At 44.9% G+C, this 27,466-nt stretch overlaps 2 protein-coding genes and 1 long non-coding RNA gene across 9 annotated transcripts in view; 2 read left to right on the forward strand and 1 right to left on the reverse strand.

The window, feature by feature from the left end:
- The window catches only part of ZWILCH (zwilch kinetochore protein), a 42,250-nt gene extending 38,315 nt beyond the window's left edge, over window positions 1-3,935 (forward strand). For all 7 annotated transcript variants that reach the window (XM_070468676.1, XM_020876828.2, XM_020876825.2 and 4 more), the window contains 2 exons: window positions 2,052-2,166; window positions 3,397-3,935. In XM_070468676.1, the coding sequence (XP_070324777.1) occupies window positions 2,052-2,140 (89 nt within the window). In that variant the 3' untranslated portion in view covers window positions 2,141-2,166; window positions 3,397-3,935. The remainder of the gene's footprint in view (window positions 1-2,051; window positions 2,167-3,396) is intronic.
- LCTL (lactase like) lies at window positions 3,562-20,302 on the reverse strand. The gene is made up of 13 exons (XM_070468678.1): window positions 18,783-20,302; window positions 18,000-18,163; window positions 17,316-17,403; window positions 16,715-16,824; window positions 14,985-15,113; window positions 14,787-14,882; window positions 13,405-13,459; window positions 13,155-13,316; window positions 7,374-7,648; window positions 6,442-6,568; window positions 6,128-6,327; window positions 5,339-5,402; window positions 3,562-3,677 (listed from the first exon to the last, which is right to left on the reverse strand). The coding sequence occupies exons 1-13, from the start codon at window positions 19,099-19,101 to the stop codon at window positions 3,562-3,564; spliced, it is 1,905 nt and encodes a 634-aa protein (XP_070324779.1). The 5' UTR covers window positions 19,102-20,302.
- A 4,010-nt stretch (window positions 20,303-24,312) lies between these two features.
- The window catches only part of LOC110151139 (uncharacterized), a 43,089-nt gene continuing 39,935 nt past the window's right edge, over window positions 24,313-27,466 (forward strand). Inside the window, exon 1 of the long non-coding RNA XR_011488066.1 lies at window positions 24,313-24,497. This is a non-coding gene — a long non-coding RNA (uncharacterized lncRNA). The remainder of the gene's footprint in view (window positions 24,498-27,466) is intronic.

Raw genomic sequence — 27,466 nt, forward strand, 5'->3', positions numbered from 1 at the left:
TAAACAAGATTAAACACCTTTTCCAATGATGCTAAATAAGTGAAGTATACAGAACCTATCTTCTAGAGTCTTTGATGCTTCAAAAAAGAATGCAAGATATTTTGGACAGTAAAGTTCAATCTATTTGCTAATGTATTGGTCCAGTGACTTCTTTTATGAAAATAGGGAATTTTTATGAAATCATATATTTGTGTGCTTGGAAACACATTCAAACTCCATTTGACTTGAACCTTATTACCTCTTCTACCCGTCATGTATTATTGATGTGTTTGTCTAGAAATTATTCAGTGACCTTTGGCCCAGAGGAAGACCCACTGTTAAAGGAGGACCTCATTTTGCCTTCTGCCCTGCTGTTTTATTTTCAAATAGTTTATAAGTCAACACCTTACATAGTAAATATTAACTACTGCCCATATTTATAAAATTGTTCAGATTTAAAATGCTGTAATACTCATAAATTTAGTGTAATTAAAAAAAAAACATTGAATTTAATGTGACTTATACAGTGACTAGGAGCACTTCTATTCTATTTCTTCCCTGCACTTTTCTTCACTTGACAAACATAAGAGTTCAAGTACTATCTTTCTTTCAGGATGACTTTTTTTACTTGGAATCAGTTAGCACAGTAGTTTTTTCAGGGTTTTTTAAAATGTAGAATCAAAGAGAAATAAAGCAAATCATACTAAAAAAAAAAAAAAAAAAAAGGACCTTATTTGTAAAAGTCATAGATTATTCACACAAAGCTTCAGTTATAGATATTAAAGCCCAGTAAATCATTTATTTTTGGCCAAAGATCATAGGCATTTACAAAATTAGACTTTCTGTTTCATTGGACTGAGCACTTAGGTCAAATACTAGCTTTTCAAGATACTTAATGGTATGATGCTCTTGAATAAAACAATTGACATCAAAAGCAGGAAGACTGAAGAGAGAGAAGTGTACTTTTAGCTGCCCCAGGAAGAAAGAATAATGACTTGGAGTTAATGGGGGATAAAAACAGTGTCCAGTAGAGTGCTGCCCACCCAGTGGGTGCTCGGCAGATGGTTGCTGGTGATGGTGGGAATATGGAAACCAAAATGTTGACCCACAAGGAAGTGGACATGGTCTCGTCTAAATGTTAATTGTATCATTTATTTTTGAAATACAGTAGTCTTCAGGAGAAAAAAAATGGATGTGTTTCTAGCCCTAAGACTATAAATCTTAAGTAGAAAATGTTTTCTGAAATATATATTACGATTAGAAAAAGACAGGTGTTTAACTGTAGCAAGAGGCACAAAAATTAAAGCAGTAGGTTTGCATATTTAAAATATCTCTCTCTCTCTTTTTTTTTTTTTGGACTACACCACACATTTTGTGGGATTTTATTCCCTGACCAAGTATCACACCTGGGCAGCCTGTAGTGGAAGCACGGAGACTTAACCACTGGACTGCCAGGAAAATCCCCAAAATATATAATTAAAAAATTTTTAATTGAAATGTAGTTGCTTTACAATGTTGTGTTAGTTTCTGCTGTACAATACGATTTTTAGGAATCTAGTTTATCTCTTAGGTTTTTTTTTAGTTAATTTTTATTTTTAAATTTATTTTTGGCTGTACTAGGTCTTCCTTGCTTCTCAAGCTTTTTTCCTCTAATTGCAGTGAGAGGGGGCTTTTCTCTGGTTGTGGTATGTGGGTTTCTCATTGCTGTGGCTTCTCTTGTGGCTTCCAGGCTCTAGAGCACAGGCTCAGTACTTGAATCTCGGAGACTTAGTTACTCCACAGCTTGTGGCATCTTCCTGGACCAGGGGTCGAACCTATGTCTCCTGCATTGGCAGGCGGATTCTTCACCACTGAGCCACTAGGGAAGCCCTCTTGGTTTGTTTAGTCATTGTTTTCAGTGCATCAAAAAGGTTAACTATTTAAAGAAATCGTCTTTGTTGATTTTTGTCTAACAGGTTCTCTTCAGGTAGAAGACACATCATTCAGACCACCTCTTGATTATTGTAAAATTCAGCAGTAACTTAGTAGAAAAGCTGGTGGTAATCAACTTTGATTTGTCTCTCTGGTTATAGATTTTTCTGAATTAACATTAAACGGTAGCCTGGAAGAAAGGATATCCTTTACTAACATGGTTACCTGCAGCCAGGTGCATTTCAAGTGAGGTGTGCTGCTGGGGCCCTCTGTAAGGTAGAGTGTTCATTCTTTATTCTCTGAAAATACTTCATAATGTCCTAAGTACCATACGTTTTTTCTTTTTTTCTTTCTATGACATAAATGCTGATTTAATACATTTGAAATATGAATTATTAGTAATCACATAAAAGGCTTACCAGGTGTTAGCTTTGCAAGTCTTTAATTTCCTTTCTACCTTCTGTAGTTGAAAGAAGCTGTCAGAGTCAACTGACAGTTTAATCCTAACACTGGAAAAATGAAAAAACAATTTTTGAGTGATAATGTCTTTGTATCTGAAATCTGTATATATAGTAGAGAGTGGTTTCAAAGCCATTGATGGAACAGAAAAACCCTAAACAGCCATGTTGATTTGACATTGAAAGCAAAGTTTTGTGAAAAATGGTTGTAACTCATCCCAAATGTAGGACTAAGCCCCGGATGTAAGCACCTTTTTAAAAGGTTTAACTTGAGGTAGTATTAACCAAAAGAATGATTGGAATAACCCTTTCTATGATCTTACTGTTTTTGTGTTTCACAAATTTTAAATAGAATCAGATAATGAATGAGTTTTGCTTAACGTTCTTTCTTAAGCTGTGTTTTCTACCCAATAAATGGATATTAATTTTAGTATTTTAGCATAGTTAAGAATAAAATGGACTTTTAAAAAACTATCCAGCTACAGAGAAGATACATGAATTAAGTATATAATATTTCTTTGAGCTATTTCAGTGAGTAAAGGATACTCATTTAGCATAAGAAAATTTCTCTTAGAAAAGTATACATCCTCACTTACTTAGTCCACATCTAGTGCTTTTGCATGATTGCCTGAAAGGGTTGTTATCTGAAGGATTGACTTTGTCTGTCATATGTAGCACGGTCCTAATACGGTAATCATTTCTACATTAAAATAATATTTCCAGACAGATTTTATTTTTTATTTTTATTTTTTATGGTTTTTTGGCCACAAGGCATGTGGGATCTTAGCTCCCCCTGAGAGATCAAACTTGCACCCCCTGCAGTGGAAAGTGGAAGTGTTAACCACTGGACCACCAGGGAAGTCCGCAGAACAGATTTTAAAATGAGATAAATCACAAAACCGTTCGTGCAGTATGATCCTTTCTGCAAAATAAAAATCAGTGCATAATATACAGCAAACTACTAACATTGACTTTGAGAAAGGTGAGGTTACAGGTGATTTTTATTTCATTTACACTTTCTTTTAATTTTCTAATTCTTAAATCCTAGCTCAAACTGCACCCCCCCCCCCCAAAAATGGACAGAGGTAATGGGAAGGTAATTATCACAAAATCTGAAAACAGAGATGTGCCTCAGCCTTTAAAGGAGAAAGATGCTGAAGAAGATCTGATGGTTCTCTCTGAAAGATGCAGCTGCAGAATGGGTGACCGTGTCTCAGCTCAGACTCCGCAGGAGAAGCATCAGGAGAACTGCAGCGATTAGTATACAGAGGGTGCAGACTGTCGGTACCACGATCTCTGTCACGATCTGCATGTAACTTAGCAAAGGCTCTGCAGTGGGGGGAGAGACCAACATGGCAGATGAGAAGGTGAATGCAGCTTCATCCTGAAAGCTTCAGCTGTCCGGAAAAACTTGGAACATGGCATCATCACACTTGCTAAATCTCATTTGTTATAAAAAAGAGAACCTGGTATATTACATGTTATATAAAATTGTGTAAGGGCTTCATAAGATATTTTAGAAAATATGGATAAAGAATGCTGACTTTTGGTTCTTCAGTACTATAATAAAGTCTATATGTATGTCAATGCTTGTGCTTACTCAGAATATTAGCAGCCATATTCCTCAGCTTCTATAATTCTCATTGGGGCGATTTAGATGATATTGGGTACGTTCACAGTGGTATGGCCGTGGACTCATTGGAGGGATTTAGGAAAAAAATTCCTTGAAAAATATTTGCAGCTTTTCAAAGGTATGATTGTATATCTTAAGAGGTATAGGAATTTCTGTATTGAACATTTTTATGGTAATTCTTACCATAGCTAAATCATTTTAAGAGTTAAATGATAAATATTATTCCATGTGCATTAATATTGTGGTAGACTTTTATGAAATGCCTGCTTTTAGGTTTTGTGCCAGGCATCCTTGGTTACTGAGATAAATAAGGCACAGACCCTATTCTCATGGAGCTTGTGGCCTCAGTAGTAAATGCTACATCATGTTTCTGTATTAATTTAATAGAATATACATCTTTAATATTGCTTGATTATTTAGATGAGGGGGGAGGGGACAGTGGTATATTGGCCTGTAAAAAATAGCTGAGTTGGTAGGATTTGTGCTAGCATTTTCCACCTCTGATACTACATTAAAGATGAATTTGTTAAATGTGCATAACAGTTAAAAAAAAAATTGTTAAAACAGGAAGTGTATTTATCTCATTGCCCTTATGTATGGTGGTTTAGTTGCTAAGTCATCTCTGACTCTTGCAACCCCATGGACTGTAGCCTGCCAGGCTCCTCTGTCCATGGGATTCCCAGGCCAGAGTACTGGAGTGGGTTGCCATTTCCTTCTGGGGATCTTCCCCATCCAGGAATCGAACCTGGGTCTCCTTCATTGCAGGCAGACTGACTGAGCTACAAAGGAAGCCCCTTATATATAAAAACAAACTACAAAGAAACAGATGATATGCATTGGCTTTTCTTGATGCATGTTTACTATCCTGCATCTCTGACCCTTTTAGGTCCTATTGCATTAGAAATTCCTTCTATGAGAGCAAGGACCTTGTTTTGTTTATTGCTATGTCCCCAGGGCTTAAAACACCCTTGAGCCAATAGCGACTGTTTAATAATTACTTGCTGAGTGAGTGAATATAATGTCTAGAGTGTTCCTGGATTTTTCTTCATTCCATTTGGTAGGATGGTTGAATTTCTCCCTCCTTCCAGCAGCCCGCTATAACAATAGATTTATAAATTTACACTATGATTCAGAATCAAACTAGAGTAGACAAAATATTTCTTTTTCATAGTAGATTTTTAGAAGATATTTCGAAAGCTGATAGAAATTTGACATTGCTTCAAAATAAAGGGAAAAAGTCCATTTCTAATCATGTGGTTTTGGAAGATTGACTTAAGGTGGGTCCACATTTTGAGATTTTGATAATACCACTACATACGTTAATTACATGGTTTAATTATCAAAGAATTAAACTCACCTGCAGCAAGCATCTGGTTGTTGATAGAGCAAATTTCCAAGGCTTTGAAGTACCAACTTTCCACCTAATAAAAACCCACTTGGTAAGTAAGGTTGTCTTAGACTATGTTTACACTGTTTGAAATCACTTTTGGAATAGTGTGGGGTAAAATTTTTTTAAGAATCTGATTATAGTATATATATATTGAACACATATGCATCATTGTGAGGGAGCCAAAGAGCAGTTTTGATTCTTATAATCTAGCTACCTTTTTCTAATAATGCAATTACTATCTTTTCTACTAATGCAAAAATAGTGAATACCTGATAACTATCAGTCACTGCTTCTATTTATAGTCCAACTAGGCTCACCCTAAAAGAATGTTGATAAACAAGTGAGGTTTTTTCAAAAGAATTAAGACACTCTAAATTACAACTTGCATTCCCTGCCATTGGGTGCAACAGCATAGAGAATAGAGAGCTGATAGAAAAATGTGTAGGTTATAGAAAATGGGAGGTTTTATAGAATATTTTTTATTATTTTAATCTCATTTTGGAAACAGTGCACTTGTATTGCTGTGCCATTTGGTGGGAAAAGAAGTGAAAAGTTGTAATAACCCTAGTCTGCTCTGCTCTTAATGTTCTGTGTGCTAGAATTGCATTATCCTTATCCCCATTCCAAGCAAATAAGCAAGAAGGGGAAAAAACACCAGGCTCTGTTCCCAGATACCCCTGTGAGGTGCTTGCTAAACTCTACTCCAGTTACCTAGTTCTAAAATCCAGAAAGAATAACATCGAGAATTATTCCTACCTCTCTCGGATTGGGAAACCCATTGGCGGTGATAATCCTCTTGTAATATTCAACTGAAGCCTTTGGATAGCGCGGCCTATTTTTCTTGTTGAAATCAATATAGTAGAATCCATATCTATCTGAGTATCCTCTCTCCCATTCAAACTTATCCAACAGAGACCAGGAAGTATACCCTTTTACATTAGCACCATCTTTGATAGCTGCAAAGACATTTTATTACATTTTGAATATGTTTTATTTTCTTTGAAAAACACTATTGTGAAGATAACCTTAAATATTTTGATTTATGAGATTGAAGACAGTTTGTATCTTACCTTTTAGCATTTCATTTGTGTATCCTTTAAGATATTGAATTCTCCACTCATCACACAGTTGGGTACAGTGTAATTTTTGAGACGCTCCATTTTCTGTCACGTATATGAGTGGATTGCCGTATTGAGTCTGAAAGGAATCATGGCAACACATATTGAAGCCTGCCATATTCTAATTGGGCATGTTTGGCATTTAGTAGATGCCAGTTAGCATGTTTATTTAGAGATGAATGCAGGCAGAAGGCAAGTTCATATAGAAAAAAATCATATATATATATATGTATTTATTTTTGGCTGCACCATGAAGCAAAAGGGATCTTAGTTCCCTGACCAGGGATTGAACCTGTGCCCCCTGCATCCCTGCACTGGAAGCATGGAGTCTTAACCACTGAACCACCAGGGACGTCTCAGAATAATTGATTTCTTGACAAGCCATCATTTTAGAGAAAATAAGCTTCAGGTCTTGTTTTTGTCCATATGTTCCATTACAGGTGAGAAGGGCAGAAAAATACATAAGAGATTTTTGAAGTTTTATTTATAAATGTATATAGTATCTATCACATGTAATCATGTTATATATGATATATATGCATATTACATGAATTTAATTTATATAAGATATAACAACTGTGTATATGATCTCTATATATGATTATTAGTAGACATTCATCTTTTTTTTTTGGCCATTCTGTGTACCATGTGGGATCTTAGTTCCCTGACCAAGGATTGAACCTGTGCCCCCTGCAATGGAAGTTGAGAGTCTTAACCATTGGATCACCAAGGAAGTCCACATTAGTCTTTCTTTAAGGCCTGTATCTAGTAGCTGCTGAAGTGTAACTGGGTTCTTTAATTTAACTTTTAAATGTAGGCACCTGAGCTTATGCTGTAAAAACATGAATTCAGGTAAAAAATGTCCTTCAGCTTAATGTAGTCACCTGAGCAAAGTTGAGAAGCCTCCGAAATCCCCATGGCACAGAATATAGCCATTTAGATCCCAGATCAGGCCAGTTTGGGTCAACCAGTTCTACTAAGTCACGATCATTCTGGTAGCTGGGACCCTGGCCAGAGGGATAGTTCCGTTCTGTGATGTACCGAGTCGTAAAATGACCTAAGCCCAAGAAGTCAGATGTGCCTTTAATGTAGCTCTTCTCCTGGAGTGAGAACACTGGCAACCTCGACATTTCCAGGCCTTGCTCTGCACTCTTTCTTCCTAATGAGAGAAAAAAGTAGAATTTAACCAAGTTTTATTTTCTCACAGTCATTCTATTGTCAGGCACCACAATGATATTGGTGTGTTGACATGTAAGCCGTTATCCAGATCATGGGCTTTGGAATGCATCAGCATGGAAATTGTAATCTTAGCCTTTCAAACTGGATTTCGTCATTGGAATACTAGCCAAAAATTTTTCAGTTCATATTGCTTAAAAGCAATATTTTCACAGATTACTCAATAAGTGGTCTGTGGAAAGTTGTACAGCTATCTGGAAAAAAGTAGAACTAGGTTATTCCTTACATCAAAAATTGGTAATTTTGTTTGCCTCTGGGAAGGGAACTGGAGGCCAGTGATACTCTGGCCAGTAGGGGAGAGACATGTTCAGGCCTGTGGTGGTGTCAGCTGGTACCACCTCTGTGTTGGGCAATGTCCTCGCTTTCAAAATTGTAAAAGTGTATGTCCTTTCACTGACTGATACTAAATCTACTTATTCTACACTACTTATGTAAAAGGATGTATGTACAAGGATCTTCATTAGCAAAAGATTGGAAGCAACCTGAAGGGCTGTCAGGAGAGACTGATTAATAGGTAAGTGATGGGGTGTGTTACATCAGTACCACACTGCAGCCATTAGAATGAATGAGGCGGTGTTTCATATACCAGCATAGATGAGTGTCAAGATGGATGCTTGAGTGAAACAAAGATGCAGAGCATTATGAATATGTAAGTATGTATACACACCAAGCAGCAGTATTTTTTGCTTATGTGTGCACAATCCATCTCTGAAAGTACTTCCTTCTGGGAGGATAGGAACAGTGAGGTGGGGGAGGGAAGGAAACTTAACCTTTTTCACTTTTTTGTACTTGAAAAAATTTTAATTTTTTTACAATAACTTTGATGTTTGTAGGTTCATCTTTATGTTCAAAAAAAGAAATATTTTAGACACAAGTTCCATAGTTTGAGGCTTAAAGAAAGACATAAATTAAGGTCAGAAATTTGCTGCCTTCAAAACAGAAAATGAGTGCTCAGGTTAAGACTTTATTCACAGAAAGCTCAGTAAACAGCTGCCATCCTCACTGTCCTGACCCTCAAATCATCTTTATTTTTACATCATTCTGTTTCTTGGGAACTACAACTAGATGTTTAAAAGATATACTTTGAAATATGTCCTTGTATAAACTACTCAAAAAAAGTTTAAGTCAATGTATAAAGGAAAGTAACATTTTTATGAGTTGATAATTAAAATGCAGTCATAAAAGTGTTTCCAAAGAGGTTACTGGTTTAGATTAAATGAGTGAAAAGATTGTATTATTAAATCCATTTAAATACTAAATGTTATTATTTTCAGTTATATTTAGGAACTTGAGAAAAACCATAGGACTTGTCACTGTAGTGTCTACTACAATAACCACTCACCATATGTGGCTACTGGAATAGAGCTAATGTGACTGCGTCTTCAGCTGTCACACTGAAGGATTGAACTTTTAATTTTGCTTTATTGGAATTTAAATAGACACTACTCACTACAGGCTCTCATATTGAACAGCACAGGTATAGGACATGTAGAACATTTCCATGATCACCAGAGGTTCTGTTGCACAGTACTGGTCTAGAATTACCTATCTTCATGTATTTATTGTGAATGAACGCTTCAGAGATGTCTGGGAGTAATTTGCAAATGGGATTTCAGGCAGAGTGCTTTCACTACTAAAGAAAATATTAATTGTTTTGTCAACTATAGTCAATAATGCTGGAGGAAAAAAAAGAAAAAACTACATAGAAGATCCTTCTTTCCACATTGTATAAAGGAAAAACTGAGCCCTGTTCTCACTTAAATTTTCAGAGTTGGAGTTGGTGGGGTCTAGGTTTATTGACCTTAAGCCCAAGAACTTCTCTAGAATAAGTAGTCAGTTTGGCTCTTTAGTACAATCTTGTGGCGCCTGCAGTGGCTTCTGAGGGTCCCGAGAGAGCAAACACAGCGTGTGAATGATGGGGTGTGTCTGTAGGATTGTTCCATGTGGGCACTGTCCTATCTGAGGGCTTTTTTATTACACATCTTCAGGAATGATTTTCTCAAGATTTTGAGTGTGTATGCACAGATGTGTCACAGAAATGGTTATGTGTAACATAGGCAAAATTATTTAAGTCAATACATTTTTATGGAATTCTGCATGTTCTGGTTCTTTCCACTGGCAATCACCTTAGTTCCTCCAGTCATAATTTCCAAGATAGCACAGCCCTTTCAAAAAGATTTGCTCAATCCGTAGCCATCATGTCAGTCAGTCCACAGTTACTTTTAGTTGGGCCTCTTTGATCTCCATTGGAACAGGTACACACTTCAAAATCCCCTACCTATAATCTTTGAGATCCAGTTTCCTCAAACAATTTATTTTAGGACCCTTGAAGTTAAAGATAGCAAGTACATTACTATATATTCCTTCATCTTTTCTAATATTGAAAAGTCTTGTTATATCCAATTTTTACTCATTAGCCTAGCAAAAAATGTTACCAGTCTCACTCACCACTTCAATAGAATAACAACAATGGAAGCAAAACTTGCATTCTTAACGTGGCCACATTAACAATTTATGGACACTAATCCCTTCACTTTTAGATTATAAAGACTGAGACAGGAAGAGGTGAAGCACCTCGCCCAGAATCACTCACTGGTTAGTGACCGAGTTGGAATTAGAACTTGCTGCCAACTCTTCTAGAGAAGTCTGATAAAATGGTGCTTTAGAAGGGGAAATTTTTGATACGCTGATGCAAACATTCTTAGTCAAACTCTAAAATAATGTTGATGTGTGAGAGTTTAATCTATTTCACTGTCATCCTTGCCTTTTTCTAGGGAGGCTGAAACCAAATCCCAATTACAGGTTTTAGATTGGCCAGACACTGCTGGTCGCCTCCCCAGTAGTCCCATGCTGGTCTGCTTCTGTGTTCTCCTTCTCACCCTCTTTCTGAGAGCTACAACCTTTCTGTAAGTCTGTTTCCCGCCGCACCCCCCCCCCCCCCCAACCTCTGAGGCTCTAGTCCTGGTGGTCAGGGCACCCTGGGGCTAGTGACAGTTCTGTCCCCTGAGGCGCAAAGGCGACAAAGAACTCTACTAAAAAGATCTTCACGACCCAGATAATCATGATGGTGTGATCACTCACCTAGAGCCAGACATCCTGGAATGTGAAGTCAAGTGGGCCTTAGGAAGCATCACTATGAACAAAGCTAGTGGAGGTGATGGAATTCCAGTTGAGCTATTTCAAATCCTGAAAGATGATGCTGTGAAAGCGCTGCGCTCAATATGCCAGCAAATCTGGAAAACTCAGCAGTGGCCACAGGACTGGAAAAGGTCAGTTTTCATTCCAATCCCAAAGAAAGGCTATGCCAAAGAATGCTCAAACTACCACACAACTGCACTCATCTCACATGCTAGTAAAGTAATGCTCAAAATTCTCCAAGCCAGGCTTCAACAATACATGAACAGTGAACTTCCAGATGTTCAAGCTGGTTTTAGAAAAGGCAGAGGAACCAGAGATCAAATTGCCAACATACATTGGATCATCAAAAAAGCAAGATAGTTCCAGAATAGCATCTATTTCTGCTTTATTGACTATGCCAAAGCCTTTGACTGTGTGGATCACAATAAACTGTGGAAAATTCTGAAAGAGATGGGAATACCAGACCACCTGACCTGCTGCCTCTTGAGAAATCTGTATGCAGGTCAGGAGGCAACAGTTAGAACTGAACATGGAACAACAGACTGTTCCAAATCAGGAAAGGAGTACGTCACGGCTGTATATTGTCACCCTGCTTATTTAACTTATATGCAGAGTAACTCATGAGAAATGCTGGACTGGATGAGGCACAAGCTGGGATCGAGATTGCCAGGAGAAATATCAATAACCTCAGATATACAGATGATACCACCCTTATGGCAGAAAGTGAAGAAGAACTAGAGAGCCTCTTGATGAAGTGAAAGAGGAAAGTGAAAAAGTTGGCTTAAAGCTCAACATTCAGAAAACTAAGATCATGGCATCTGGTCCCATCACTTCATGGCAAATAGATGGGGAAACAGTGGAAGACTTTATTTTGGGGGGCTCCAAAATCACTGTAGATGGTGACTGCAGCCCTGAAATTAAAAGATGCTTACTCCTTGGAAGGAAAGTTATGACCAACCTAGACAGCATATTAAAAAGCAGAGACATTACTTTGCCAACAAAGGTCCATCTATCTAGTCAAGGCTATGGTTTTTCCAGTAGTCATGTATAGATAAGAGTTGAGCTATAAAGAAAGCTGAGTGCTGAAGAATTGATACTTTTTTTTTTAATTGATACTTTTGAACTGTGGTGTTGGAGAAGATTCTTGAGAGTCCCTTGGACTGCAAGGAGATCCAACCACACCATCCTAAAGGAAATCAGTCCTGACTATTCATTGGAAGGACTGATGTTGAAGCTGAAATGCCAATAATTTGGCCACCTGATACAAATAACTGACTTGTTTGAAAAGACCCTGATGCTGGGAAAGATGGAAGGCAGGAGGAGAAGGGGACGACAGAGGATCAGATGGTTGGATGGCATCACCAACTCAATGGACATGAGTTTGAGTGGACTCCAGGTGTGGTGAAGAACAGGGAGGCTTGGCATGCTGCAATCCATAGGATCACAAAGAGTTGGACACAACTGAGTGACTGAATTGAACTGAACTGAGGCTCAAACGGAAGTCAACTGGAAGTAGAAGCTGTTTCTTAGGAAGATTTTCCTTGTTCTTAAAAACAGATGATATGCTATTCCCTTTTTTTCTGCTTCAGAGTGTTGATATACAAAGATGTGATGCCTGGAGCTGCTGTAGCCATCTTGTGGCCTTGGAAAGTAGATGACAAGTTAGCTAAAAGTGCCAGAGTAGGAAAGATGAATCTGGGTTCCCAAAGACATCCCTGAGGGCTGAATTAACTACTTGTGGATCACCCTTTTCTGGATTTCAGGTAAGATGATAAATCCTATACTTTTCAATCCATTTTATTTGGAGTTTTCTATGAAGTGGCAGTTAAAAACATTGAAATTATAGCATTGTCTTTATTCTCTTCTCTGACACTGTGGAAAGCAGAACTTGGAAAGTATTCCTCAAGGGACAAAAAGAACCAGCAATAGGACTGAGTCCACCCAAGACCATGTCTTTGACTCCTTACTCCTACTTCACTGCATTTGGGTGGAGAGGAGTGGGGAGGAGAAGACAGGACAACAGAACACAGAAGAAAGCGGTTTAGAGAATTGCTAACTGTTCTTCCCCTGGATTCTGATATTCTCATTTTCCGGGTCTAGAAACTTGTTTGGATGTCCCTCGCCCTTCCAGTTCAAACAACCAGTTCTCAGTTCTTTGGGGGCTGGGTTACCCCTTGAGTGCTTCACCCGAACCAGCCCAGCGTGTTCTTTCCCCCTGCCTGTCCATCCTTTGACTCGAGCTCCATACTGTTGCTGTGGTATCTGGAGTCTGAAAAGGTGACATGGCTCACCGATATGGTCCTTCATGACTTGGGGGTAGTCACCGGCGTAAATGGGGTTGGCAAACCAGCCCAGGCAGAACTGTAGGTATCTCTCGGCAGCCTCTATGTCCTTGGGGTTACTAAGGTCCACAGGCTCCCCCCAGTCGCAGTTTAATGAAATCCCCACCAGACCTTAAAAGAAAGAAGAGGGGGTGGCAGGCAGGATGACTGCTCCACTGGTCACGCGTCTGCTCTCAGTGCTCTTGGTAGGAGGACTCACCTTGCTGCTGACTGCGCCATGTGTCGTTGTAGGCGTGCCAGACTTGGGCGTGGGCCTGGAAGAGAAAGGAGTCCATCGGGGGTGCCGACCTTATCTATTTCTCTCCTCCCTTTCAACTCCTCCTTTCTAACTCTGGAGATCATTTTAAGATTCATCCTTTTCATGAGTACAGCATTGATTAGCCCGATCCATAGTCCCCCTTCCTCTGACCTCCATTTTCCTTGTACTGTGGAGGACACTAGGTCTAAATCTGGTATGAACGCATCAGCCACCACTTTGCATCCCTTATTGTCTCTAAGGTTTTTGCTAACGTGTCTGCTTTGTCCCTGGTTGTCCTGTGCTGTCCCTAGGCATTGCTCTCAGCATGTGCACTCAGGAAATTAGGAAAACACCAGGCATCTGAAACAGTCTTGAGAAACAGAATGCAAAGTGTGCCAACCTGCCTTCTGTCCACATTCTCCCCCAGGGACCCACTGATGTCTTCAGAGCTCTGCCCTTTAAATATTCAGTTAAAGAAATCCTAAGCTCCATAGAGAAAGAATGAGAAAGTTCTCTTGCTGACATGAATTTGAGGGTTTTGTATGTCCCCAGTGGTCCCTTGCCTGCCCTCTTGATCAGATTGTCCACCTTCTGTTGAGAGTATATTGGGGGCCACCCCACCAGGCCTTGCATCCATTCCCCGGTCATCATCACCTGGACCCTCATATATGTCCTGGAATGGGACCCATTCCTTTCCCCGCTTCTCAGGCCCTTCAGCATCTCCTCTGTCCTCCTCAGTTTCTGCCCTAACTGAGCCTGGCTGCCCCTGCAGACCACTGCAGCCACTGCAGCTCTTTCCAGCAGATGCCGTTTTTCCCCCTCACACCCCACATACCCTAGGAGAGTGTCTGCCTTGCTCTTTGTTGTTGCTTCCAAATGATTTCTCCTTCCTCCTCCCAAAACTCCAGATCCTCTGACGTCCATGCTATCAGACAAGCACTCCTAACCCCTTCCTACTGCTGTCCTTCACCACCCTCCTCTTCTGCTCGTGCACTGAAGATTTTCGCCCCAGCTCTCTGTCATCCCCCTTTCCTCCTGTCACCATGCCCCACAAGACAGTTAGACCTGTAGGTGACAAGTTTTCACACTTGAGGCTCCAGCCCCTCGGCCAGATTGCCTGCTCTAGGGGGCAGTCCTGGCATCTGGGCCGCAGTGTCCAGGAGAGTACTGGATGGGACCCTCGCTCACAGATGCCCATGGAGGGAAGGGGACTGCGCGGGTGCCAAGGTGCGAGGTGGCAGAGGACTGGGCTCAGACTTGGGCCCCTGGGCAGGCTTAGCTGTCACTGGGGCTCCCCGCTCCACCTTGACCCCAGCCTTCACCCCCAGAAGGACCCACCTCACCTTAATGACATGATGAGCTGCCTTGTACAGGCCCGTGCCCTGGAGCTTCAGGCCAGGTGCGTGGTGGCCCGTCTCGTAGCCCTTTTCTGCCATTGTCTGCAGGGATGGCAAGTGGGGCCCACAGGACCCATGAGAAGTGACGGGGTGCCCTCTTGGCTGGAAAGTGGGTTTTCCCACCTGGAGTGGGGGCCTGCTTACCCGAGGATCACTGAAAGTAACCCAGTGTTTCACACGGTCCCCAAAAGCCTCAAAGCACAGGTTGGCATAATCACTGAAGTAGCTGGCCATGCTCACGTTCTGCCACCCGCCGCACTTGGCCTGGAGCAGCTGCGAACAGAGGGGCGGAGAGAGAAGCAGGTGCCCCAGGGGTCCATCTCCAGAAAAGACTTTTGGGGTCAATGGGCCAAGTTTGTGGAAGAAGCTTGGAGGATGTTTAGAGGAAAGGGGAGCAAAGATGCAGGGTCTCAGGCATTAAAACTTGAAGATTTAGGGGGGTGAAATGGGTCGGGTGGGAGGGAGGGAACATGTGTGTGTGTGTGTGTGTGTGTGTGTGTGTAGCTGATTCACTTCATTGTACAGCAGAAACGTACACAACATCGCAACTTTGTAAAGCAATTACGCTCCAGTAGAGAGAGAGAGAAAAGACTTGAAGATAGTGGCAGTGGTTAACTGTAGAGAAACATGGAGACATATTATACCTTATACAAACAAGAGGGAGAAAGCAGAGAAAGTTTGAGATTCTCGTGCTTAAAAAGAACTGTATAGAATGAGTATTTAAGAAAATTTGCCAGAGGAAAGAGGTCTGATCATGAGAAAATCTTGATTATAAATTCTGAAGAAAGAAGACACAATGCTGGGAGTGGGAACCCTGGTTAGAATTTCCAGGGCCGTGCAGGGCCTCAGAAACCTCCCAGAAGCCTCTGTCATGAGAGCAGTTCTGCTTCCTTCAGGGCAGGGCTCTCTCCCACCCAAGGGCATCTGCTCATCATGCAAGATTTCCCCAAGATTCATCGCTCCATCAAGATTGCCTTCTGAACTTGTCTTGGAGGGTTTGAGGGAATGCTAAAGGGGCAGTGACAGTGATTAACCAGGGAAGAAGATGAAGGTGGTTTCTAGTTCACGTCCCTAAAGCCTGCTCTGCACCCCCAGCCCCAGTGCAGAGGCTTCCTCCCGCCTCATGCCCAGCCCTCCAAAGCGTCGATGGAACTCCATCTTCTCCCTCACACCTCCCTGAAGCCGGCGTCCTGTCCTCTGCCCTCCCGCCACCCTGCGTCACAGGGACCACAGAAACGACTCCTCTGCCAGCTGGGCTCTGAGGAGCCTTGTTGAGCAAATGGAAAAACTTCTTGAATGGTGCTGTCTAACAGTGAGGTTCCTACAGAGATCATCTGGGAGGGTGGGGGTGCTCATCTTTTGTAATTTTTTTTTATTAACTTATAAATTTTTTTGGCATGTGGGATCTTAATTCCCTGACCAGGGATCACACTTGTGCCTCCTTCACTGGGAGCAGTGAGTCTTAACCACTGGACCACAAGGAAAGTCCCAAGAGTGCTCATATACGAGCACAAACTGCTAATTCTAACAAACTAGGGAAAGAAAGGCTGAGCAAATTTGTTAATTCCATGAACTCTTACTCAAATGAGACTTCTTTCTTTATAAGTTTGAGTTGTTGCTTCTAGGTTAAATGTTTTGGGAAACATCAGAATCTGCACTTACCACTGAATTACAAACATCAGTTAAATCAGTGTTACCTCCCTGCCATGGGTAAGTTGAGAGATTTCTTCTTCACTTCCTGCCATCTTCCTATCCTGAGCCAGAGCTCAGACTCCAGGCTTTGCCCTCACCTTGGCCATCCCAAGTGCCCAGAGCAGGCTCCCTCCTGCTGAGCTGAGCTTTCCCCTTGGGCCTCTGAACCTGCACAGCCTCACCTGTGGGAGATCCCAGTGGTGCAAGGTCACGATGGGGGTTATGTTGCTCTTCAGAAGGGCATCGATGAAGTCACTGTAGAATTGGATTCCCTTCCTGTTCACCCCATCAGCTGAAGGGGAAATAAAAGGAGACATGATGAGAAAGGATGTTGGCTTTCTGAAGTGCACTATGCCGGGACCCTGGAGCTTTCTGCAGGCCTGAAGGCACACTCAGTCCACCAGCACTTGGGTCTCAGATGGTGGAATAGCTACTCCTGGGAGTCCAGCCAGGAGTCCCCAACCTCAGGGATCTAATGCCTGATGATCTGAGATGGAGCTGATGTAATAAAAATAGAAAGCACACAGTAAATGTAATGTGCTTGCATCATCCCGAAACCATCCCCCAAAACCATCTGTGGAAAAATTTTCTTCCATGAAGCCAGTCCCTGGTGACAAAAATGGGGACTTCTGAGCCCAGTTACCTTCAGAACCCATGAGAGATGCTGCTGGGGAAACTGTGCTTGTGGGCTGTTCTCCCCACCCAGGACTTGTGGAGTCCCCACCAAACCAACATGACCAAAAGAGGTCACTCTGGGGCAGGGATAGGGTAGTCTTAGCTCACCTCGGACACCCGTGGGCAGGAGCCGGGGCCAGGAGAGGGAGAACCGGTAGTGGCTGACATGCAGCTCTCTCAGCAGAGCGACGTCCTCCTGTGCAGACGGGGGTGGGTGCGGGCTGGGTCAGCCAGGCCCTGCCAGGGCGCCTCCTGCCCACACTCCGCATCTATACAACAGGGGTGATGCCACCTCCCCCTGCTTCCTCCTGGGGCTATGCCAGGAGTCGAGTAAAAGGCAGGATATGGGGGTACTCTGAGAAATCCGTCAGGGTGCTGGACCCCCAATCCAGAGAGGAAAGTGGGTGCTGGGCATAGGGAGAGAGGATGAGCTGGTCCCACTGTCTCCATGGGGCCAATTCCCATACAGGGGCCAGGGGGGTCAGGCCACGATGGCCTGTAGGCCCTAGGGTCATGGCCTTGGCCCTTCAGCTGCCCATCCCTTAGACTAAGGCCCTGGCTCAGGTGGGCCCTGCTTTCTTTTCCTTCTACAGCCACATACCTTCCCATATCCTGGCACCCCCTCCCCAAGCCCCAGTCACCACCAGCCCCTCCCTGCCCAATGGCATCGGGGTTGGGGGGTTTAGCAGAGCACCTGGTGGACGCTGACATGTGGGCTCCCCCAGTATGTCACCTCCCAGCTCTCGCTAGGTGATGCTCAGTCACACTCGCACACGCATACCCATCACTCACTTGGACCTTGTAGTAGCTGTTGCAGGCCACGTCTGCTGTCTCGTCCCCAAGGACGTTCCCCTTCCCGCTGTGAGTGAAGGTGTCCCAGATGCTGGGCCCTTTCCCATGCTGGTCCCAGGCGCCCTCAGTCTGGAAGGCGGAGCTGCCCACACCCCAGGAGAAGCCTGCAGGGGGAGACCCCAAGCTGGGCCCTGAGCCTTCTCCTACTCCCCATCTGGGACTGGGATCCTGGGCTGTGCTTCCAGGACCACAGGACAAGCCCCCTCCCTGGCAGCCTGCCCTATCTCCCTATGGGAGTGGGAGCATGTGTGGCAGGGGGAGGGGAGAGACATAATACATTAACAGCATTATCTGCACAATTTTAGCTCTGATTGGCATTTAGTTCTATATAGTAACTTTAAAAAAATCTGTTAGGCACCATAAACACAATATATAAAACAGATAACTAATGAGAAGCTACAGTATGGCACAAGGACCTCTACTCAATGCTCTGTGCTGACCTAAATGGGGAGGAAATCCAGAAAAGAAGGGCTCTATGTGTACATATAACTAATTCATTTTGCTATACAGCAGAAACTAACATAAGACTGAAAAGCAACTACACTCCAATAAATATTAAAAAATCTGTTAGGAGCTTTTATTTCAGAACCACTACATGGAGTTATTTTCACCATCCTACCTATAAGGAAGCTGAAACACCAAAACTCCTGGACAGGTCAGCCAGTGTGGGCAAGCCAACAGACAGATGGACAGACGGAGAGAGCAACTGAAGAGTGGACATACCAAGTGGGAAGTTTCCATAGTAGAAGGAGGCCTCTTCTGGGGATTCCTTCCTGGTGGCCCCCAGCCTGGACGCCAGCAGTAGCACCCAGCAAAGAGTAACAACGCGCACTGGCTTCATGGCACCCGGCCCTCCCCCATACCTGAAAAAGCACATCTGACAGGTGTCAGCCCAAGCAGCCAGGATTCGGGGTAAGGGGTGCAGATCCTGGCTTGAGGGCAGAGACAAGAGAGGAGGAGGTGGGACTAGTGGGGGATGCTTCATCTGATGAAGCATTGGCTCTTTTGGGGGCAGGTTCTCTGTGGTTTTGCTGGGACACATTAGCACAGGCTGAGACTGGGCTCCAGATACAATCCTCAAGTTAGATACTCAGAAGGACAAAGACTGGGCTTGGGGAGCTCTGGGTCTGATGGGCAAGGCTTCAAACCACCCTGTGTCCCTGCCTGATGGGGGAGACCCAACCTATACTCTGTGATGGCTTCAACCCACTGGGGAAACCTCTCTGGCTTAGGGATGCTCTAGTCTGATGGGGGAGGAGAACAAGCCACAGAACCCCTGCAGCAGCCCATGTACACAATGCGGCCTATTCAGAGAGACAGACCCTCCCCAAGCCGGGGGTCATAAGAAGCGTCGCCGTCCCAGGGTCTTCAGTCCTAAGGGTCAAGGCAATTCCCTGCCCCTGGGCTCCCCTCTCTGACCCAGCCTAGTCAGCTTACCTGGATTGTCCTTGGTCCCAGACACCCCCAGAGTAGCAGCTGGTGTCCAGGGCGCTCTCCGCCTGACCCCCCAGTGCCTGCGTGCCCCTCTTCCTGACTGCAGAGTCCTCAGTGCAGCGAAGGCTCTGGGTTGGGGGTGTGACCAGTGGCCTAACCCCCCTACAAAGGGCTTCAATAGCCCCAATTCAGTGGGGAGGGCAGGAATGCTGAGCTGGCCAGCAGGGCCTGAGTCAGCAGCCTGGCAGCTTGGCCCTGGGCCCAGGGCATCCAGTCAGCCCCCTCCCAGGGTAAAGCGGAGGCCACCCAGTCCCCTGGTCCCTTCTGGACCTGATGCATCACCTCCAGCCCACCTTAACCTGTGAAACGCCAGGTGGTTGGGTAGAGAGCATCATGGGAGAGCATCTGTCTCTGTCTCCACCCATCCCCAGCCAGCCAGAGTTCACTGTAGAAGGTAAGTTTGGTTCTCCCACTTCTCCTTCCTCTCTTTGGATCCCTCATTCATTCCTTTACTCTCTCACTCATTCAAACACGACTGCCTGAGAAATTACTTGGCAGTCCAGTAGTTAGGCACTTTCACTGCCACGGGTTGATCCCTGGTCAGGGAACTAAGATCCTGTAAGCCTCTTGGGGTGGCCAAAAAACAAAAAATACAGAAAAAGAAAGAAAGAAAAGGTGAGACTTCCCTGGTGGTCCACTGGCTAAGACTCTATGACCCCAGTATAGGGGGCCCAGGTTCAATTCCTTGTCAGGGAATTATAGCCCACTTACCAAAACTAAGAGTTGCATGCCGCAACCCAACACAGCCAAATAAATAACTATTAAACAACAAAAAAAAAAAAATCACCCACCTTCCCTGGAGCCTCCGCACCTCCTGCTCCCCATCCAGGCTGCCAAGCCCCTGCCACATGCCTCTTTCACTACAGGGTTCCCACCTTTCGCTCTCACTGTCCACTCCCTCACCCCAATCCCTGCATCTCACTGAACAACTAGCCTCCGTGCCTTCAGCTGATCCCCACCGTGACTCCATAACTGGGCGGTTCCTACGCCTTTGTGGTTGATTCCTTTCTTTCTGCCAGGGTGAAATGGGGCTTTGTCTGAGCCCCCCAGGGATTCAGGGTCTTGTGGAAAAGGGGCAAGATGGAGAAGGAAAGCTGGACCAGTGATCAGGGTTCTAATGGAAGGATGGACAGAACTGTAGAGGTGGGGCCAGCTTCACCGGAAGGGACTCTGGACAAGACACTTGAAGAATGTGGAGGCACTTGCTAGATGGTGCGGAGCAGGGAGGGTGTGGGGACTGCCAGGGGTAACAGTGTGAGCAAAGGCTCTGAGGGGTGTCTGGGACCTGGCAGCCTGGTATCTTCCCTCCCCTTGCATCTGTCCTGCAGTGACCAGGCAGAACTGTGTCCTCCAGTGAACAGATTGTTGGACCTCATCCTCACGGCCATCTCTTCTGTGGGTGGGGGGTTGTGAGGGTCTGAAATAGGTGGTACGCTGTTTGCATTGGCGCCACCGCCTGCCTCTCCAGGCCTGTGGGCCCTCGGGACCCTGCTCTCCAGGCTGAGGTTGGCAGGAAACATAAAACTTTAAGACCTGATGTCATCTCTGAAAAATGCTCCCTCTTCTCTGAGAGCCAGGGGCCTCGTGTTTGTGTTGGGGGAGGAGCTGGTCATCCTGGCATGGCCCAGGCTGCTTGGGGGTCTCTCGGCAGACCCAGTTTCCACTGTCTGATCCCCGTTCTCCCCACAGGCTCCAAGCTGGAAGGACCTGGGCCTCAGGGCTGGGTGACCACCACCCCCCTTTCTGCCCCCAACCCCATCCCATCCAGGGCTGCTCAGGCCCTTCCAGAGGCTTGAAGCAACCATGATAGAACCCTTTCCTCAGGTGTGTGTGGGGGGTAGAGGTGGGGTGGGGAGTATTCTGAAGGCCTTGGAGGCCAGGCCTGGCTGAAGATGAGGTGTGTTGGGAATAGGTCGGCCTCTAGCTTCCCCCTCTTTCCTCCCTGCAAGGGCTTGCAGAAGTGGGGTGCTCTCTGCCAACAGCCTCCATAGGGCCCAGGCTAGAATCTAAGCACCATGTCTTTCAGGAAGGGACGTGGTAAAAACAAAATGTCTGGTCTTCCATCCTGGGGAGCACGGATGGATCCCAGGCACTGGGTCAAAGTGGGTGTGAGGATGGGAGAGGCTCAGCTCAGCCCGCTCTATACCTCAGGATCCTTCAGAGGGAATCAAAGGGCAGGTGTGGGAAGGACACCGGGGATTCAGGAAAACAGATCCCTGCCTCCATGCCACCCGGAAGGGGCTGTGGGTTCCGGTAACAGTAACAAGAGCTATTATTTAAGGGTGCACCCTGACGACAGCCAGGGCCCAATCATTCTCTTTCCTGGCCCTAGGAGTCAATCCTTCTCTCTCTGGGGAGGAAAGGGGTCTCTAGGTCCCATCCAGCCTCTATCTGGAGGCTGGCTACCAGCTGTCTGGAGTCTTCTTCAGCTCTGGAGTTCATTACAGGGGTGACAGGCTGTTTTCAGGCTGTCTCGTCTCTGCAGGAACTGGGCTGAGATGGAGCGGGCAATTTGCCGGGATGAGAATGGGCTTGGTTGAACCCATCAGAGGATTGGCTGGTGTGTGTCTGTCTATGTGTACATGTGTGTACCTGTCTGCAGGGAGTGTGGGGAAGGAAGTCCGTCGTGGGTGCAGAGCGCCCCACGTCGTGGGGAAGTGCAGGGACAGGAGGGACACTCTGCGCCCAAGTCAGACCTTCTCCTGAGCTTTCTTCTGAGGATGGAGCAGGTAAGTCCTCTGGGACAAACCCCCGGAGGAAGAGTGGCCTGTGGAGCAGAAGAGGGTATTGGTTAGCATCAGAGACACGACAGTCAAATATATCTTCGAATCCCAGCTCAGCATCTGCCAGCTGAGTGTTTCATACAGGTTACTGAATTTCTCAGAGCCATTTTTCATTTACAAATGAGGATGACAATAGTACTTGCTTTATAGGGTCTTTAAGCATTAAATGAAATGATAGGTGTAAATGCTTTGTGCAGTGCCTAGCAGAGAGAAAAGCCTCAAAAAACCATCTTCATGGGAGTTCTCTGCTGGCTCAGATGTAAAGAATCTGCCTGCAATGCAAGAGACCTGGGTTCGATCCCTGGGTTGGGAAGATTCCCCTGGAGAAGCGAACGGCAACCCACCCAGTATTCTTGTCTGGAGAATCCCATGGACAGAGGGGCCTGGCGGGCTGCAGTCCATGCACCACGAAGAGTCAGACACGACTGAGCAACTAACACACACTAGTATTCAGGATTCAGCTCTTTCACTGCCATGGCCCAGGTTCAATCCCCTGTCCTGGAACTGAGATCACGCAAACCTCCTGCCATGGTACAAAATGAACCAAAAACAAAATCACCAAACCACATCTGTCATCGACGCCGTCATATCATGAAGGCTGAAGTCCATCTTGACCACTCAGAAGGGCCCGCTCGGCGAGGCACAGAGCCTCAGAGGAGAGACGCTCCCTAATGGTCTGACAAGGGCTTTCCATGATCTGAGAGCTTTGTCTGGGAGATGCCAAAACCCCTCCGTGCTGTGGGCTCTGCAGGAATCAGGCCTCTCTGTCCGTTAAGGCCAAAACTCTGCACCCCACAACCCCAGTCACCGCCTGAGGGCAAGCTGCCTAAGGGGTCAGGGGATTCTGAGGCTGCTGCTAACTCTGGCTAACAAAACCCAGGGTCTTTTATATTCTGAGGGTTGATGGTCACTTCTAAGGCCCACTTCATTTCTCTGAGCCCCTACCTATCTTTTATTAATAAAAATGTGCAAACACACAGAAAAGTGGAAAGAATTATATTGCCCAGACCCTGTGCCCACCGCTGAGATTATCCTTGCTTTATCACATGTCCATCTCTCTTTTCCTCTCTCCACCCAGCAATTCAACTTACCTTTTGGGTGCATTTCAAAAGTGAGCTGAGAACATCAGGTCACTCATCCTTAAACCCTTCAGTAGGCATATCATTAACCATGTTATGGTTCTTTTCTTTTTGAGGTAAAATTTGCTAGCAGTGAAATGCACAAATCTTAAATGCACTATTCTGTGAGTTTTGACAAATGCAGTCACGTGTAACCAAACCACTGTTAAGATAAGGAACGTGAGTTTGTTTCTTTCTCTGAGTCACGCTGCATCTTTCTGAGGACTTTGGGGGAAATTCCCATGGGTCTCAGAAGCAGGAATCCATGTCATCTTCTTTCCCTCTTACTTCTGGCTGCTTGGAAATTCTGAGATTACGTTTGTGGCCTGCCTCCAGCATGTACACAGGACATGAACTATGCATTTCTGTGTCATCTTGCTCTCCCTTCTTCCTGATTTCCTTGTCTGTTATTTTTAAATCCTGCTGAGGTATATACAACTCTACAAGCTGGTTCTTAAATCCTTTTTTTGGAACGAGACTGAAGGATTTCTGCATAAATAATCATAGTGGAATTTTCAAGATATTTCAACGGTCTGTAGTGGCCAAATATGTGAAATTGAGGCTGTTCCAGTAAATCTGGAATGAATTGACACTCTATCCACAGAATATGAAACTGTGTGTAGAGTATGCATGTGTACACACATACACACACACACACACACGAAGAATCCTTTTCTTGTCCAGACACTGGCATTGGCAGTGAAACCATCCAGACCAAAGGACCCCCCTCACCAATGGCTTTGCCGCCCAGGAACCCTGCAGGGCAGAAGTTGGGAAGGGAATGGCAGTCTGAATAGCGGTCTTGGGTGGCTGGAAGCTGGCACCTGTGAACAAGCAACAGTGATGGTGATGCATCCGGAACCAGGCTGCCCAGCCAACCAGCGCTTTCCCACCGGAGCTCTTTGCTCTGGGCTCCTCTGCCGGTGATTTCCCAGGTCTCGCCTTGTATTTTCTCCCTCATCTTCACATGTTGGGAGCCCCTGGCCAGCTACTGAAGACCCCCAGACAAGCCTTCAGCTTCCAGATCATGGAGGGCAGCATGGGTGAGAATATGGGATGGGGAGAGGGAGGGGAAGTCTCAGTGAAAGTGTGGGAGAAACCTCTTCAGTTTATCTTTTCTCAGAACATTCTTTGGGTCTGTCTTCCAGACCATGCAAGACAGGGCCTTCCCAGTGGTCCAGTGGTTAAGACTCTGTGCTTCCGATGCAGGGGGCACAGTTCTATCCCTGGTGGGGGAAACTAGCATGCCGTGCGGTGTGGCCAAAAAAGGAACTAAAAAAAATCCCCCCCACACACACAAAACAAAACAGGCAGACCTCATTTCATTTCTATTTAGGAGACTGATTAGAGTCTGCCTCTTTACTAGCCTCTAATCTTGTCTGTTTTTATCTAGCATTGACTACTATTTAAGGAATGAAAGTTTTCTTGGCTGTGTTTTGTTTTCCCTCCTCCTTGCACAGAAGGTGTGAGAATAAGCTCGAGGGTTTGTCCAAGGGCAGGGAGCAGACCTGAGGCGGGGGCTGGGGTCTTGGGGTCCTGGTCTGACAGGCCCTAGAAAGAAAGTGGAAGAAAGTGAAGTCGCTCAGTCGTGTCCGACTCTTTGCAACCCCATGGACTGTAGCCCACCAGGATCCTCAGTCCATGGAATTTTCCAGGCAAGAATACTGGAGTGGGTTGCCATTTCCTTCTCCAGGGGATCTTCCCGACCCAGGGATCTAACCCGGGTCTCCCTCATTGTAGGCAGACGCTTTACCGTCTGAGCCACCAGGAAGTCCCAACACAGAGCACGTCTCCTGGGATGAGGCACCATCTTGGAAGAGGGGAGCCTGGGTCCTTCTACACAGGTGGTCTCACTGAACCATGCTGGCGACTCCCTTCTAAGGAGGAAGTACCCACGAGTACCAGGGATGGGAGCAGAAGCTTTCTGAAACAGCCAGGGATCCAAAATGTCAAAGATAGTGAAAGATTCAAAGGCTTATATAAAAATATATCTGTGCATGCTAAGTCACTTCAGTCATGTCCAACTCTTCAATCCCACGGACTGTAGCCCACCAGGCTCCTCTGTTCGTGGGATTCTGGGGGCAAGAATATTGGAGTGGGTTGCCACGCCTCCTCCAGAGGATCTTCCAGACCCAGGGATCCAAGCCCTGTCTCTTGTCTCCTCCATTGACAGGCAGATTCTTTACCACTAGCCACCAGGGGAGCCCATGTAAACACATATGTGTGTTAGTAGCTGAATTGTGTCTGACTTTTTGTGATCCCAGGGACTGTAGCCCACCAGGCTCATAGGTTCACAGAATTCTTCAGGCAAGAATACTGGAGTGAGTTGCCATTCCCTTCTCCAGAGGATCTTCCCAACCCTTAGATCGAACCTGGGTCTCCTGCTTTGCAGGCAGATTCTTTACTATCTGAGCCACGAGGGAAGTGCTTATAAGCATATATATAAACATATATAATCTATATAGTACATAAATATATTTATTTAAATATATATGTGTTTTTTAAGTTTGCAAAATCATACAGAAAATACATGAATATATTCACATTTCAAAGAAATGGCAACCATCTCTGAAGTATGTGGAGTAAAAAAGGGTAAAGTCCTTTCCCTTGTCCCTTGCTCCCACCATCCCTCTCCTAGGTGGCCACTTCTGACAACTGGCCACTGTCGACTCCCTGCATTTCCTCTCTCTTTTCATGTAAATTGGGGATATACATGTTGCTTTCTTTGATGTTCTACATTAGTGGAGCTAGACTGGTAAGTGTTTGGCAACTTTCTTTTTCTAATTTTTAAATGTATGTTGGAGGCCTTTCTGGATCAGTGCACCCAGCACTGCCTCATTCATTTTAATGCCTTCCCAGCACTCCATTGTATGGGTGTTCCATGATTGATCTTACCAGTTCCCTGTGGATGGACATTTTTTTTTTGCTTTCCAATGCTTTGCTCTCACAAAGAATGCTGCAATGAATATTCCTGTTCATGTAATTTCATACCCGTGTATGTATATCTATTCCTAAGCATGGAATTGCTGAGTCAATTGTGCTTTCAATAGATGTTGCCAAGTTGTCTTTCTTTAGAAGTAACCTCATTCTTTTTAACTGAAGTATACTCAACACCAACATTTAACTAACATAACCAGTCAGAGATGAGATGAAACCGGCTCAGTATGTGGGACCCAACCCTGCCTTCTGCTCATGGTTGGGGAAGGACTTGACTCCTGCTGGGAGCTCAGTGGCAAGAGGGGTGGGTGTATTTGCTCTAGTTAATCCCTGAAGAAACCATCACTGGTCCACAACTTTACAGTTTACAAAGTAGATGTCTGTGCATAATCTATCTCACTCCTATTAAATGAGGAAGGGCCACATTACTCATTTGCATTCCATTCTATAGATGAGAAAACTGAGGCTTGAAAGAATCACACTCAAATGACTGGTATGACCAGGGTCTAAGACTCCAACTCCAGTGTTTTTCCACTGTGTCAACAGCCTTCCCCTTTTTCTCTGGGTCACTTCCTCTGTCTCCCCAATCCGTACCACCCCCTATATATCAATCCTCCCCAAACATTGCTGCTCTCAGAATCACCCCCAACCCCAACTCCTAGGGCTTCGATAAACCCAGGAATATGCAGTGAGATTAGAAGTGATTCAGACTGGCCTGCAACACACCCATGAGGCTACCCCTGTGGGAGAATTTATAGCATCTTACTGTTCATTTCAGTTCAGTTCAGTCGCTCTGTTGAGTCTGACTATTTGCTACCTCATGGACTGCAGCATGCTAGGCTTCCCTGTCCATCACCAACTCCCAGAGCTTACTTAAACTCATGTCCATCGAATCGGTGATGACATCCAACTGTCTCATCCTCTGTCGTCCCCTTCTCCTCCTGCTTTCAATCTTTCCCAGCATCAGGGTCTTTTCAAATGAGTCAGTTCTTCACATCAGGTGGCCAAAGTATTAGAGTTTCAGCGTCAGCATCAGTCCTTCCAGTGAATAGTTAGGACTGATTTCCTTTAGGAT

This window comes from Odocoileus virginianus, chromosome 6 (genome assembly GCF_023699985.2).
Source record: "Odocoileus virginianus isolate 20LAN1187 ecotype Illinois chromosome 6, Ovbor_1.2, whole genome shotgun sequence".
Lineage (NCBI taxonomy): Eukaryota > Metazoa > Chordata > Mammalia > Artiodactyla > Cervidae > Odocoileus > Odocoileus virginianus.